This window comes from Natrix helvetica (genome assembly GCF_964273705.1).
Source record: "Natrix helvetica genome assembly, chromosome: 4".
In the NCBI taxonomy this organism is placed as follows: Eukaryota; Metazoa; Chordata; class Lepidosauria; order Squamata; family Natricidae; genus Natrix; species Natrix helvetica.
In genome coordinates, this window is record NC_138550.1 from 33,833,854 (window position 1) to 33,849,211 (window position 15,358).

At 35.5% G+C, this 15,358-nt stretch overlaps 1 protein-coding gene across 2 annotated transcripts; it reads left to right on the plus strand.

Moving 5' to 3' along the window:
* Positions 1 to 1,373: 1,373 nt before the first annotated feature.
* NFKBIZ (NFKB inhibitor zeta) lies at positions 1,374 to 14,878 on the plus strand. Of its 2 annotated transcripts, none has more exons than XM_081951678.1 (12): positions 1,374 to 1,722; positions 5,052 to 5,191; positions 6,498 to 6,534; positions 6,629 to 6,735; positions 6,854 to 7,617; positions 8,531 to 8,636; positions 8,913 to 9,059; positions 9,736 to 9,799; positions 10,573 to 10,742; positions 11,744 to 11,854; positions 11,963 to 12,130; positions 13,054 to 14,878. In XM_081951678.1, exons 1-12 carry the CDS (start codon positions 1,479 to 1,481, stop codon positions 13,105 to 13,107), a joined length of 2,112 nt encoding a protein of 703 aa, XP_081807804.1. In that variant the 5' UTR covers positions 1,374 to 1,478; the 3' UTR covers positions 13,108 to 14,878. The 2 variants fall into 2 exon arrangements, with proteins under 2 accessions (XP_081807804.1, XP_081807805.1); XM_081951679.1 differs by having other exon boundaries at positions 6,632 to 6,735.
* The last annotated feature ends 480 nt before the right edge of the window (positions 14,879 to 15,358 follow it).

Below are 15,358 nucleotides of genomic sequence, written 5' to 3' on the forward strand. Positions count from 1 at the left end.
GACAAGCAACTTAAAAGGCAAAGTTGCTGTGAAATATTATACTTTAATATATATATTTAATAATAGTTGATTATAACTTTTGTAGGGCACACACTGCAGGCAAGTAAGAGAGTAATGCCAGGTTCTGGGGCATTAAAAAATTACTGCCAGACTATAGCTAATAGTTCCATGGCCTGCTATATCCAACAAACTGTGCTGAATTGTGACAAGGTTAATTTGATTACACCATAGCATGTGGTAAAGAACCCAGCTAATTGCAGTTTATTCAATAAGGCTGGTGTGGACACCAGTACTTGGCACTGCAGCCAGTTTAGAGAAAAGCCCCAGAAAATAGGGAGGCACAAATTATGTCCCAGCAAAGGAATACCAAGGCCTAAAAGCATGCCTTTGCCAGCACATGCCCACTGATTCACGATCTTTGTTCCAATTTCAACTTCTTGAAATAAAGGAAGCCTGCCCTCCATGGTTTAGACAACTGTAGCTTAGCATTATACAGGAACTCAAGTCTTCTTCGAGGCAAGGTGGGGCTGATAAACAGGTCCACAGGAAATCAGGAATTTCTGATTAGTAATTTATGGCAGAAAGCTAAAAACCATTAGGTGGCTCAGTGGCTAAGACGCTGAGCTTGTCGATCAGAAAGTTCGGCAGTTCCTCTCTCTAGAATAGGTCTCCTGCGAGCAGGGGGTTGGACTAGATGACCTCTAAGGTCCCTTCCAACTCTGTTACTGTTAATTAAGAATGAGAGCAGTTCCCCTATTTTTCAAGCGGGAGTCTTGTGTCGAAGCGTCTACTGCTGTTCCTCCCGGGCTGAACAAGACTAGAGGGAGTTGTCCCTTTGGGACAAAGAGGGGGTCAGTTTTTATTCGCTTCAGTTTCGGTTAGCAAGCCAGATCTGCCAACAGATCTTTTTTCTTCTGTCCGCTGTTACAATCCACAAGGTCAAAGTTACGGCTCCTTCGCCTGGTTTTTTTTTTAACTCTTAGTTAAGAAGTGGCAAGTCTGAGCTGCCGCTCGTTTATTTAGAAACCGAGTGAGAGACAGAAGACAAGCGCTGGCCAATTTAATACCGAAGAAAATCGAACTAGTAGGCCTTGGCTAAATGGCTCCATCGCCGAAAGCGTTTCTCCCGCCCGCCCGTCCGCGGATTCCGCTTCGGCCTAAGCTCATCCCAGGTTTCCTAAGTTACCAGGTCACGAGAGAACAAACGCTGTTGACCAAACCTACGCAATACATTTACTGGAACTGTCGCTTCTCGACGCAGCCGCGCCCAACTTGCCCTTCGGGCGGTCGGAGAGCTTCGCCCTGCCTTCCCCTCCTCTCCCTCCTCCCCCTGCACCTCCACTTCGCAGACCGCTATAAAGCTGCCGCGCCCGCTTCCGCCTCCCCGACACTTGGTCTGCTGAGGCCAAGGCGTTGGCTTTGGGCTCAGCTGCTGGCGCCAGTTTCTGTCTCCTGCTAGCTCCCGCGCGACCCCGGCCATGATTGTGGATAACAGCCTGGACGTTGGGTTAGATGGCGATTCCGGCTCTCTGAGCAGCCCCTTCAATTTGGCCTTTTTCTATGGCGCCTCCCCTCACTCCAGCGAGGGCAGTTGCTCGCCCACTCCTTCCGCTCCGGGATCCCCTGGATCTGACTCGGAGCCCTCGGCCAATGGCGGTACCGGCAGCAACTACTTGAGGAAGAGGCGCTATTCCCGGAACGCCGGTCGCCCGACTGGAGAAGGTACAACCCGGCGTAGTCTCTGAAATAAGTTTTGGGCGGAGGGCGTTTACTGCGGCTTTCCCAAAAGCGACGCCCGCTACTCCGGCTGGGTTAGGGTCCTCTTCTTAAGGTTTTCGGTCTGGTGGTTGATGGATGGTTGTCCTAGAAATCTCCGTGTAGCCGTTCAGTTACGTTGGACTACAGTTCCTAATCGCCTAGGGAGTCATAGGAGTTGTAGTGCAATGCATTCTGACGGGTTAGGGAGGGCCGTTTATATAATGTCTTCTTCTACCTGCCCCCTTTGTCGTGGTGAGAGTGTGCACACGTTTGCAACGATATGTCTATGGAGATTCTCAGTCATCCAGGTCTCGGTTGTCCCAAAGGTGTTTTTTCAAGAGGCAACTGGACTTTGTTTCCACTGAGCTGAAGAAGCTTCTTTGATGAGAAGAGAAATGTCTTCAAAGAAAAAAAAACGAAGTTCAGTTGCCCCTTGAAAAAGCACCTTTGGGATTTGCATCTCTCTCTCTCTCTCTGTGTGTGTGTGTGTGTGTGTGTGTGTATCACACTTTTCTGGTTATCTGAATGAGCTCTAAGAATGAAGAATTTGTGGTTTATCGGTATGTCGGAGCAGGTCCATACTTCCTGTGGAAAATATGTCTGATATCCTTGATTATCACATACAAGCTTCTTTTACAAGCTAGTTAAAAAGAATGCCTTGGATAATCTATTTAGTGGGATGTCCAGAATGAAGGATGTCTTGGTTTTTTTATGTTGCCCATTGCCATCTATGCAGCTGCCCATCTACGAAGTGCCTGTTTCCCCTGTCCATGGTGCAGCTACCTATATTTCAGTGGAGTAAGCCTGCTTTGCATAATGTTTTGCTTACAAGTCTCTCAAATTATATATAGGTTAGATCATGTATTTCACTGGGTATGAACATGTTAGAAAACAGTTGGATTGAATAATAATTGAATAAAGTGCCAAATTGTTAATTTTTAAGCATCAAAATACTTTAATGGATAATGCTATATATACTAAATGCTCTGGATTCCCTGTGTTGGTAAGTGCATTCAAAGACTAGCTTTAGCCTCTAAAATTGCTCGGCTTCTTTTACGGAACCATTTGTGAAATGTGTTTTTAAAGTTATAGAATTCTCCTTCCTCTGCTGTATGACATTCATGGCTGCTGTCAGAGTTAGCAGAAGATGTCTGTTGTAAAGAGAAAATGAAAATATAAAATATGTTGAGCTAAATTTGTGGATTTAAATTTACCAGCATATTCATTATCTGGTATTGAATACTAGTATCTTAATATATTATTATATTAAAAATAGAAAATAATTTATTGGGTATTATGCCCCACAGTGAATTAATTTTCTGTAAATTGTTTATTGATTTACATTTGCTAAAAGTAGAGTTTGAAATATACCTACTCATATCAGTTTTAGCATATCTTGATAATTTTTTACTTATGAAGGTGCAAGCAAATAAGATGATGTGCTATTTTAAAAAAAAAGTGATTGGTATTTTACCCATAAAAAGGGATTATAAATTTTGTACAACTAATGACCTTGGGATACAATATCACTTTGTGAAGAGTGAAAGCTTTGCTTTCAGTGGAAACATTTCACTTTTATTTATCTGTTCTATAGAGCCCAATATGGCTAAAACTGTGTGCCAAATATAGAGAGAGACATGGACAGCTTTTAAAACAATGCTAGGTTTCCTATTTCAAGACTAAAACTTCAAATTAGGAGACTGATGCTGATCTTACTTATAATTTTTATGCTCATGATAAAATTGTGGTATGTGACTGAGAACATTTATGGTTAATTTGTACAATGACAAATGAAGTCTGATTGTACAAGGTTTTTGAGTAAAGTTTTCCTTCCTTTAAAATATTTGGGAAATAGTGAAATTTTGTAGACTTTCAATATCACAATTTTTTAACCTTTTGTACAAGAGTTATATTAAAGCTAGTCTATCTGGTATATCTTTACAATGATATATTAATTTGAAGTCCTTCACCAATTAGCTTTTATAAATTTTGCTGCTGCTATTGTCATTTGATATTGTATTACATATTTACGTTACATTTTTATGAAATTTGCTTTGTGTAATCTTATTGACTGAAGTACTTAATCTGCTTTGATTCTTGATTTCTTTTCTTTCTGTTCTGAAACGGAATCCTTAAAGATGTGTTCATATACGTCTGGTTTTCTTTTGATGGGGTGGGGGAAATTCTATTAAAACATCTAAAGGGGAAATTATTCTTAAATTGGGGTGGCTTTTCCTATCCAGAAATTTCAAATGTGTGGGAATTTAGTTTTTTTAAAAAAAATTTAAATAATAGGTAGACTATGTAGAAAATCTGATTTGTACTTTTTAAAATTAGATCACTGCTTCTCTCTTGGGTTGATGTGCATTATTGTTCCTCTTTTCACTTCTGTTTTTTATGCTTCAAAATTCATTGTGTTTAAAGGGTTGATGTCATTAAGAGGGTGAATAAAATATTTGCAGCTAATCTTATGGAAGAACATATTTTTGACAAGAGGTTTAACTATGGAGGGGACTTATGCAAGTAATATTGAACATCTATTTATACAAAGTCATTTTAATGCTTAATGGTTTTGAGTAGGAATTTCTCCACTCTTACTAAAATATTAGGTAGGGGTTCTCCGTCTTTTTTCTTTCTTTCTATGTAATTGTGTCTGTTTCTTGGAGACTGTCTTCTTAAGTCTCTGCTGTTTGCTTGCAAGGTTTTTCAAAAGTAGTTTTTTATTAGGGCTGAGAGAAAATGAGTAGCCCAAAATCACCTGCTAGCTTTGTGCCTAAGACAGAACTAGAACTCACAGATTTCTGATTTCTCTATCTTTGCAATATTACTAATCCCTAAAATTATAAATGATTTTGTATAACATCCCTGTGAATATGGCTAAATGCATGGGTTTATCTCTCAAAACTTGCTCCAGGCTTTTCTCCCTGTGTTGCTTGTTTAAGCCCACTGAAAGCTTGCCGAGGCAAAGTGATATGAATTTTGATATTCCTCCCTTCCCTGCAGAATCCTGAAAAGTTTTCGGGGTGGGGGAAATGGATTCTCTAGGTTGCTCATAAAACTTTTGATAATCGCAATTCAAAATTTTTAGAATATCTGGATTTGGAAAAAAGATAATTTCAGTGGGAGCGGTTTTTTTTTTTACTATTTTGATGCATTTTTAGTGGGAGAATCTAATTTAAATATTAATTAGTAATTAGTTGTTTTTTGTTTAGAATGAATTTATATGAATTCTCCTTTTCTTTTAAATCTTCTGTTTGTGTCATGCTTTTGTTTTAATTTTGTGTCTTTAACAGGTGAGCAACATATGGGGGGAGGAAAGCAGCAAAGAGGACCTTTCCAAGGTGTTCGTGTAAAAAACTCTGTGAAAGAATTGTTGTTGCATCTTAGAAATAGCAAGCAGATGTCCACAGATTATGGAACTGAGGAATTAAAGGTCTGTGTTGTATGTTTTCATAAGTGTTGTTCAGAATCAAAACAATTATTTTATTTGTGAATACAATATTTGCAGCAGTTTTATATAGAAGATAATTGACATCTTCATTATAATGAAATGCAATAGCTTGCATGACCTTTAATAAACAAATGCACATTTAAAAAAAATATTTTGTCAGTGAATGAGAATTGTAAACGATACCTAAAAATGGATCGTTCTTTTTTTTTTATGGAAAAATGCAAAGCATGCATTTGCTCAAATCACTGAAGGTTCTAGTGAACAGATTTCAATCTTAATTCAATATTTTTATTGGTAATTTTCAATGTTGGTAAATATCACCCAGTCCTTATTCTGCCTAAAAGGGGGAAGTGAACCACTTTTAGAGTTTTAATTTAGTTTAGACTAGGTGGCACTTGCAACACAATACTCTTACTCCAGATTCCAAATAGATTCTTCTTCCAGATGTTTGCATTCTTCCCAACAACTGTTCAGCATTCTGTGGTATGAATATTTCAAACTGTATTAGGATATTTTGGGATTTCCTATTCAAAGTTTTCTTTTTTCTGCATACATGCACTCTTTTTTCTATAGAAGGACCAGTAATTTTGAACAATATATTAAAATGAGAGTTAAAAGGAAGTAATAAGCATCCTCTTAACCATGTCTTATACCCTTCTATATCAAAACATTTTCAGCCTCTAGGGATCTCTGTTATCCAAAGCATTTTCTTTATAATTGCACAAATGCACCATATTGGGCATTGCTTCAAATGTTAGAATTAGTAAATTGTACAAAATATTTAATTATATTCATTAATTATCCTTCCACTAATTTGAAAAGTGGTAGCGTAGGTTTAAACAGAGACACTTTAATTACATTAATTGTTAACATACCTCAAATTTATATTGAAAATTTTTCTGTTCATTAAATGAAATTAATAAGGATCTGAAAAACTAACTATGTAACCCAGGGATGATGATGAATGTTTGTAATATATCTGCATATGCAGACTTTCTAAGCTAGTTATCCTGTTTATGCTTTTATATAATACTGAAATGCATGGACTCTTAGATTACATTTTTATCCTCTTTTGATATTCATATGTTTTAATGTCTTTTGGTTGAAATAAATACTGTAGAATGAGAAAGATGTTTGAAGATAGTAAAATATAATTATTGGAAAAACTATAATTAAAATTTTTGCTTCTTCTGAAAAAATATTAAACGTTCATAAGGTATATTTATATTTCTGTAAATATTTATTCTCATGATTACTTTATGAGAATAATTTCATTTTTTTTAAATAGGCACAAGGAACATCGATGAAATATGATCCATACACAGGTACAGTTTTTCATCTCATTTGTTCCTTCAGTTTCTCTTTGAATATTAAAAAATGGGCTGTGCCATAGACTTACAAATTCTGCTTATATTTCAGTAGAACTAAAAAATATATTGACTCATAATCGGAAAAGAAAAGCTCCAGACTGTCTTTCTGATGGAGTGTATTACAAACGAACAGCTATTTTGCAACCTCAGTTCTTGGTAAGTATTTTTAATGGAGCTTTTCATAGTCATCCTCACATTGCTGTAAAACTTCCAACTGTCTCCTAAGGCAAGATGCAATCAGATCAGTTTAAAATCTGTACCCCTTATCTTGCAGACACCTCCGCAGACACCAACTTCCATGGATAATAATATGGAGGATCCCCATAATAATGAGCCTAAGCAAGATAGCAGCTGTGATATGCTGCAGAATATTATCAATATTAAGGATGAATTCAACCCAGTGTCTTTGAACACTGTACAAGTTAGCTGGCATCACAGTATGGTCAATTCCAACTCTCCAGGGGAACACCAATATCAAGAGATGGCTGGAGCTTTTTCACCTGTTCAAAAATACCAAGCTTTCCAAACAAGCAGCTCTTCTCCAATGCTGGAAATGTCCCAGAATTATCAGTTTTCTCCTACACAACAACAGGATATGTCCCAGCATTGTATACCATTGCTGGAATACAGGCCACACTCTGCAGGCAGCCATTCCTCTGAATATCAACAAAACATTTTTGATAATCAAGAACTTCCCTATCGTACCACAGAAAGTTTTGCTTCGCTTTTAAATGACCCAGAAGGATCAGACAACATCTCTGCTCCACTCCCTCAAGCAATTCCTAGTGGCCTCCAACAAACTGAAGTCAGCAGCTGCTCTCAGCATTTCAACCAAGTCTCAGATAACACTTCCAGGGGCCTTGAGGAACATAGTTTATCTCTGTCTTCTTCAGATATATCACTGCAACTTCAGAGCAGTGCAGGCAGCACAAGTCAGTTGGGCAAATCATTTTTCCAGTGGCAAGTGGAACAGGAAGAAAACAAAATGGCCAACATTTCTCAAGACCAGATTCTTGCTAAAGATTCTGATGGTGACACGTGAGTATTGTCCAAATATCACTTACTGCAGAAGTGGAAATAGTGAATCAGCATTATTTGTTTAGGCTGCTATTCATTGACTGAACAAAAAGCTCTGTAGTACATTAATGATAATGACATCTGCAGAGAACAGTCACAAGGGCGGTTAGAAGGCTAAAACATAAGAATGGTTGCAGGAATTGGGTATGTCTAGTTTAGTGAAAGGAAGGACTAGGGGGTGACATGATAGCACTGTTACAATATTTCAGGGGTTGCCACAAACCCCAACCTTTTGTCTAAAGCAGGGGTAGTCAACCTTTTTATACCTACCGCCCACTTTTGTATCTCTGTTAGGAGTAAAATTTTCTAACTGCCCACCGGTTCCACAATAATGGTGATTTATAAAGTAGGGAAGTAACTTTACTTTATAAAATTTATAAAGCAGAGTTACAGCAAACTCGCCCACCATGAAAGCTGGAATGCCTTCTAGTGGGCGGTAGGGACCAGGTTGACTACCACTGGTCTAAAGCATCTGAAAGCAGCACAAGAGGAATGGATAGAAACTAATCAAGGGGAGAGAACCAACTTAGAAATAAGGAGTAATTTCCTGACAGGCAGCATAATTAATCAGTGGAACAGCTTGCCTTCAGAAGTTGTGGGTGCTCCTCAATGGAGAGGTGTTTAAGAAGAGATTGGGCAACCATTTGTCTGGCATGATTAAGATCTCTTCCTTGAGCAGGGGGTTGGACTAGAAGACCTCCAAGATCCCTTCCAATGGTGTTATTCTGTTACACCTGGCACAATGCCTAAATATGATGAAAGAATACATTAGATGATAATACTATCATCTAATGAAGCATATTTTAAAAACATCTGAAATGGATATGGTTATTCAGCTTTAAATATTGTGCTAATTTCTATTTTTTCCCCACAGATTTCTCCACATTGCAGTTGCCCAGGGACGACGGGCAGTTTCCTATGTGCTGGCAAGGAAGATGGCTGCCCTGCATATGTTGGATATTAAAGAACACAATGGCCAGGTGATTCTCTCAGCATAGCAAAGTCCCACCTTATGTCCATGATTATTTCATTTATTTTCTTATCAAACCCTATTTAGATTGCCTTTTAATATGAAATTGGAAACTTAGTGTGCAATCTGTATGCAACAGAATTATTTGCTAAACTATACAGTCCAAGCTGATTTCATCAAGGAGGTGTTCTCTGAAATGGTTTTACTTCATTGAAAAGGCTTTTATGTGGTTTGTTTTCTTAATTGCCATTACAGTGTCTAATACATCTGCTTTTTGTTAATCTAGAGTGCCTTGCAAGTAGCTGTGGCTGCAAATCAACACCTTATCGTCCAGGACCTTGTTAGTCTTGGAGCACAAGTGAATACTACAGATTGCTGGGGTAGAACTCCACTGCATGTGTGTGCTGAGAAGGGTCATGCACAAGTCCTTCAGGTGGGAACCATTGCATTTGCCCTTTTCTCTTTATTAGCATCTATAATATATCTCAACACCTATAATTTATACATTTAAGGATTTAATATAGTATAGTTTCTGTTACGTTTTTTTACATTATTTAGAAGTATAGTTTTAACCGAACTTTAACCATCCAGTTTAATTCTAATTGCTCAGAAGCTCAAAGTCTATAAAGTATTATAATGTGATGTATAACCTTTCCAATCCCATGTCGAAACCCAAGAAAAATTATTTTTGCCTTTTCTTCATGAGGTCTGACTGACTGACTGATAATATTCAGTGGCTCTCATTAATTCTATTCTCCATTTCATACCTCCTTCCGCTACACACAATTAAAAAAATAGCAAACAAGAACATTGCAGCAATTATTTCTGCAATTCTGAGGAGACATTTGGTTATTTTCTAATTGTTTGTTTCAAGTGATAGCCAGGTTTTTTGTTCCTGTGAATTGTAATTCTAATACACTGAAAGACAATGGACCACAAACAGAAATTGTCTAGTTTGAAAGTGCTGTTTTTTTAACCAATTTTTTATACAAATATTGAATATTTGTAATGGCATAAACTTTTCTGAATTATATAAATTTGATCTCATGCCTTCATATTTCAGTTACTGTTACATGTATAGTTAATGTACGTTCTCATTTCATTTTCAGGCAATCCAAAAAGGAGCCATTGTAAGCAATCAATATGTTGATTTGGAAGGAACTAATTATGAGGGTGAGCAGCTAATATTCCTACATTGTGTGTTAAGTGGGTAAACTACCCAATTAAAAATGTTCAGGTTCCAGTGCTGATGCTCAGAACTTGTACTTGGCATGTTGTGCAACACACATTTATTCTTGCTAATGACATTCACTTTTAAGTAAAATACATTATGGAAATAGCTTCAAATGTAATCCAACACTAAATCCCTTCTACCTTGTCTAATGCATTAATTAATTGAGCTTAATAATGCTATGTTGACAATGCTACATTAACCTAGATAAGCTGGTTAAATAATATCTGTAGAAGAGGCCTGTATTTTTGGAATTGAAATTTATATATTTGGACCCAAGTTGGGAAAGGCTGATTGAGAGATTGTAAAAGAAGGCATATCACTGTCAGGGTCAAATTACAAAAAGAGAAATAATATTCAAACATTTATTTAATTTATTTTTTTGTTTAAAAGTAAACCTGTAACCTTTCTCTTTTATCTAGATATAGATCATAACTATATTCTTAATTATAGTTCTAGACATAGACAAACATATCAAATAATATGAAGTTAAATGAATAAAAATACATGTGTTTCTTCAATTGCCATTTCTTGATCCTATCTCTATTGCATGTCACTAACTAGAGCATAGATTAAAATTCCTTTAAATTATGCACTGCAAATAACATGAAAATGAAATCTAGATATTGGAATGACTCTTGTTTTTTAATACATTATTGATTAGAACAAGGTGATTTGGGTTTTTGTTTTGCTAACTGATATATTTCATATTAAGGTTTGACAGCATTGCACTGTGCAGTTGTGGTTCATAATGCCGTGGTACATGAACTACAGGGGCAGCAGTCACCGCATATTCCTGAAGTCCAGGAATTAAGGTTGAAAAGCAAGAAGTTGGCAGATACAATCAAATATCTAATTCAGATGGGGGCCTCTGTTGAAGCCAGAGTAAGTCACATAAGGAAACATTAGAACAGACTTAGATGTTTACCTGAGAAATGAATCACGCACTGTTGTTTTGCATCTGTTTGAAGATATATATGTTTAGAAGAATATGCCATGTGATGTGATACATTCATAGAATATTCAAAGAATATTAACTCTCTATATTTGAGAGTTCAGTTTGATCTTTATGTTTTTGAATAGATATTCTGTAGTTTTTTAAATGTATATGTGTTGCACATAAAGTGACCAGTATTAAGCCAAAAGAATAATTTGTATTTTTATATTATTGAAATAATACACCGATTTTAAATTTCATTTTGCTTTTTCTCTTCTCACACATTAGCATGTAAAAAGGAAAAAGTCTCACTTTAATTAGTATTCATAAATATCAGATTACTGTCCAAGCTTGTAATGGAGCAATACTGAATATTAAGCAAGGCACATGAATGAGTTAATGGTTGACTAATATTGCAGGTATCATATTACTTCTGCAAATATTTGTCTCTATTTCTGAAACAAATAATGATCATAAAAATACCCTCCTAACTCCTTAATTCCTATATAATTTCTTATCTAGCACTTAGACAATAGCACTTAGATTTATATACTACTTCACAGTGTTTTATAGAACTCTCTAAGAGGTTTACAGAGTCAGCATATTGCTCCCGAGAGTCCGGGTCCTCATTTTACTGAGCTTAGAAGTATGGAAGACTGAGTCAACCTTGAGCCGGTCAGGATCGAACTCTTGACAGTGAGCAGAATTGGCCTGTAATATTGTATTCTAACCACGGTGCCATCGGAGCTCATGTAGTTTAATCATTAGGCTCATCTCCAGTCTGTAACATTTCAAAGATAATGCCATTATTTAAGAAGACAAAGAAACTGTTCCTCAAAGTATATTTTATGTTTTCATTTATGGTTACTAACTGTATGTGTTCTTACATTTTACAGTGACTAAATGTGCAGTGTGTAATATTTACCCTTTTTATTTTGTGTATGGACAGGATCGTAAAAGTGGCCGTTCAGCCCTTCACTTAGCAGGGGAAGAAGCAAATGTGGAACTCCTTCGACTTTTTTTAGAGCTTCCAAATTCTCTCTCATTCATCAATGCCAAGGTATACAAACAACAAACCATGTGTCTAGTTTAGGGAATTCATATTGGCAGAAATAATCCACCTGCTCTCATTTCCTTTCAAATAATGATTTTTCTCTCTTATAACTAGGCTTACAATGGCAATACTGCACTCCATGTAGCCGCTAGTTTGCAGCATCGAATGACTCAGCTGGATGCAGTTCGTTTGTTGATGCGCAAAGGAGCTGATCCAAGTGCCAGGAATTTGGAAAACGAGCAGCCAGTTCACTTGGTTCCTGATAGCCCTGTTGGAGTTGAGGTAAGAGATAAAATATATCTGAAATCTGGTGTTTATGTGAAGTAGATTTCACACTTCGTGCTTTTCTCTTTCTTTCCTATGATAGCCCTGTTACAGAATGAGGAGACAGGCACCTAGATTTTTTTAAAAAAATGTCTTTGTAATAAACCGGTTTGAAAATGTTGCTTTCTTTGATGTCTTATTTTGCTTCTTTCTGGAATGAAATTAAACTACAAAAGTAGGGAGACATCCCTTATATTGAGTTTATTAATATTTTTTTTATAAAAATAGAAAGCTTTTTCAAGGCTTGAAATCTAAGGTGCTTTGCAAACATGTTTCTTTTAGAGTGTCCTTTATCATTATAGAAGGTTTTTTTGTTTTGTTTATTCCATTAAATGGCTAGTTTGCATCTTTAGGGGAAGCTTTTTCAAATTACAGAGCATGTATAAATTAATGAGCTCCACTATTCTAGTTTCAGTAACTTAAAAAAGAAAATAGATGCTCCTCATCATGCACCTGGAAAGTATAAATTACTAGCTGATAACCTGGCGTTGCCCCGGTATTTATTTATAGGGGGAAAATGTCTGGACCAAATATAATTTCTAATATTGGATTTTCCCCCTTATCAGAGAGAGCCCCTTGTGGAGTACTGTGAAGCCGTTACCTTGGCAACTCCACTGCGCTGCACAGTAGAAGCTGTTTTACAGCAGTACAGCAGAAGCCATTTTAAGACACAACAGGCTGTATCTTAACAGAACCCACACCCCTAGGGGTTTTAGGAAAATTGTGCTTACAATTTTGCAGTTAGTCTTCAGGTTATAATATCAAATGGGACCAGAATTGTGTTACTAAACAACGTAGTCATAAGCATACTGCATACTGTTAGACTTAAATAATATTGTATTAATAATTGGGCTTTTTCCCTTCTATTTCCTCTTTCTCAGATAAGACGAATCTTAAAAGGAAAGACGAGTCAGCAGAGATCATCAGTCTATTAAACTCCATGAGTAAAAATGACCCATACTCGCTGTCAGTTAGGCAGCCCCCATGTAACTGTAAATATACCATTTGTCCAATGGAGGCAAATGTTTGTTGTTTCTGTGAAACAAGAATATTTTGTTCACTATTATATAGTGGGTTAATAACAATTCTTCACAATTGAGAATATTTCATACAAAGCATTCTGTAATCATTTGAATTACTCCATTAAGCAATTTAACATATCAAGAACAAAACTGACAGTATAGTCTTTCATATTTCTACCCAAGAGTAATTTCTGTACTGTATTGTTTATAGGATTATCTTGACTTTGCATCAGGGTATAGCAAATATTAAGAATAATATATAATGAGCAGACATTTTTGCTGTGGCTTATGATATAGAATATAAGTATTCTTCAGAATACTAAAAATTTACTAATAGTCATTTATATTTTAACTTTCTTTTTATGTATTTCTTTATTGTTATTTTGAGTAGGTATAGTTAATTAAATGTAATGAAAGTTCTAATAATTTAAACCTTTTACAGTGGGAAATTCTGTGTAGAATTCAGTAAAGTTTTAATTTTTTTAAACATAATTGTTAAATTTATAAAGAAACATTGTCTATATGGTGTTTTCATTGGTCACAACAATAATTTATGAAGATTTAGAAAAATAAAGCTGGCCTTTTGTTAGTTATTTTTCAAATTAATTCTTTCCAATTAATACTTTCTGATGGTAATGGAGTTTATAAATTACATAAACTTATTCATGTTTGTAACAAAAAAAAAATCAAGAGTTCAATTAGAATAAATAAGCAGTAATATGATACAGATTCAATTAGGGACTAAAAATGATCTTCATTTGATCAAAATGATGTTGATTACATGTCATATATAAACTTTTCATTTGTAAAAAAAGTTCTAAGAATGAAATAAATTAGGACTACCTGTTATATTCTAATAGCAATACTTTTAAAGACAGTACTTTATTTTCATTATGTAGCAACATGCAGCAATTCATTATTTGCACTGTAGATACTGATGACCACTGGCTTTTATGACTTTGTAGATGATAGAATTGCCAGAAGCTATTGAGCATGATGCCTCTATCATGCTCAAGAGGAATTGAAGCGGAATATGAATTTCAAGAGGCAGTATAATTTGAAATACTGGTTGTTTTAAAAGTTGCTGTACACATATTTGCATATGATAGAGTGCAAAAACTGATTTTTGTGACTTAGTGGTCCCAAAGATTTATGTTCTTTTGTTTCTAAAAGGCAAACTATTTCATCATTTAAAAACCCGAAACAGTAAAAACTCTGATTCTGGAGAATGATCAATGCACACATAAAGTGTGGTGTAAATCCTCAGATTGATAGAAGGCATTCGGCTAATGACAGAAAACTGAATTGATGTTTTGTCTGAGTAGGATTCTGCTACACCGACTATGATTCTCTCATTTTGAATCAATAGACGTATGTCTCAGGGCTTTGCAAAAAATTAATTGCATTATATTATTTTACCTTATAGGTATAGTAGGTAGCCAAATGTTAATATATCAAAGAATGTAAATAAAATATATTAAAATATTTCATTGTATTAAATACTTTGCTTTTTAAAAATTATGTACATACCATTCTTGAATCACTACCCTGAATCATAAATTTTCCATAATTAATCAGATCATATTGTTTGATCAAGTATGTCTTGTAGACAAATAATAGGGAAATTTATATTTTATATTTAGAGGTACAAATATATCTTTTGAAATAAACTTGTTTTAATCAATATAAATGGTGTCTTATACTTTGATATTAATACTTCTGTAAGAGTTAATACTTCTTGCATTGGTTTTTCTTATTTAGTTGCAGTAAGAAATACAACAATGAGATGAGATTCTGGCTTTCTTCCTTGCTTTCTCTTTAAACCTTATGTTGCCTTTCAAGGTGTAAAAGAACAATTTTAAAACACAATGAATCCTAAGTTTTTAAATCTGCCTAGGTCATAGGTCATGTAATGGGATTATTTTTTCCCATAAAGTATTGTTGAAGATTTTATTTATTTATTTAGAAAATTTACACGGCTTTCCAACCCATAGTGACATTGGGTGGCTTGCAGAACAATAAATACCAATACAAAATAAATACTGCCCCCTCTGCCCACCTGATGACAATAGACAAACCAATGTCTTGATTGGCTCTATATTATTTGGGGACCTCAGTCCCATTGGCATGTCTTTGCGGCCTTTCAAAAGAGTATCAAAGTAGG

Bases quoted from the DNA above. Each gene is read 5' to 3' on its own strand.
- NFKBIZ (XM_081951678.1), top strand. From the start codon at position 1,479: ATGATTGTGGATAACAGCCTGGACGTTGGGTTAGATGGCGATTCCGGC. The intron at 8,637-8,912 runs GTGATTCTCTCA...TTGTTAATCTAG, and splicing joins TTAAAGAACACAATGGCCAG to AGTGCCTTGCAAGTAGCTGT. The intron at 11,855-11,962 runs GTATACAAACAA...TCTTATAACTAG, and splicing joins TCTCATTCATCAATGCCAAG to GCTTACAATGGCAATACTGC.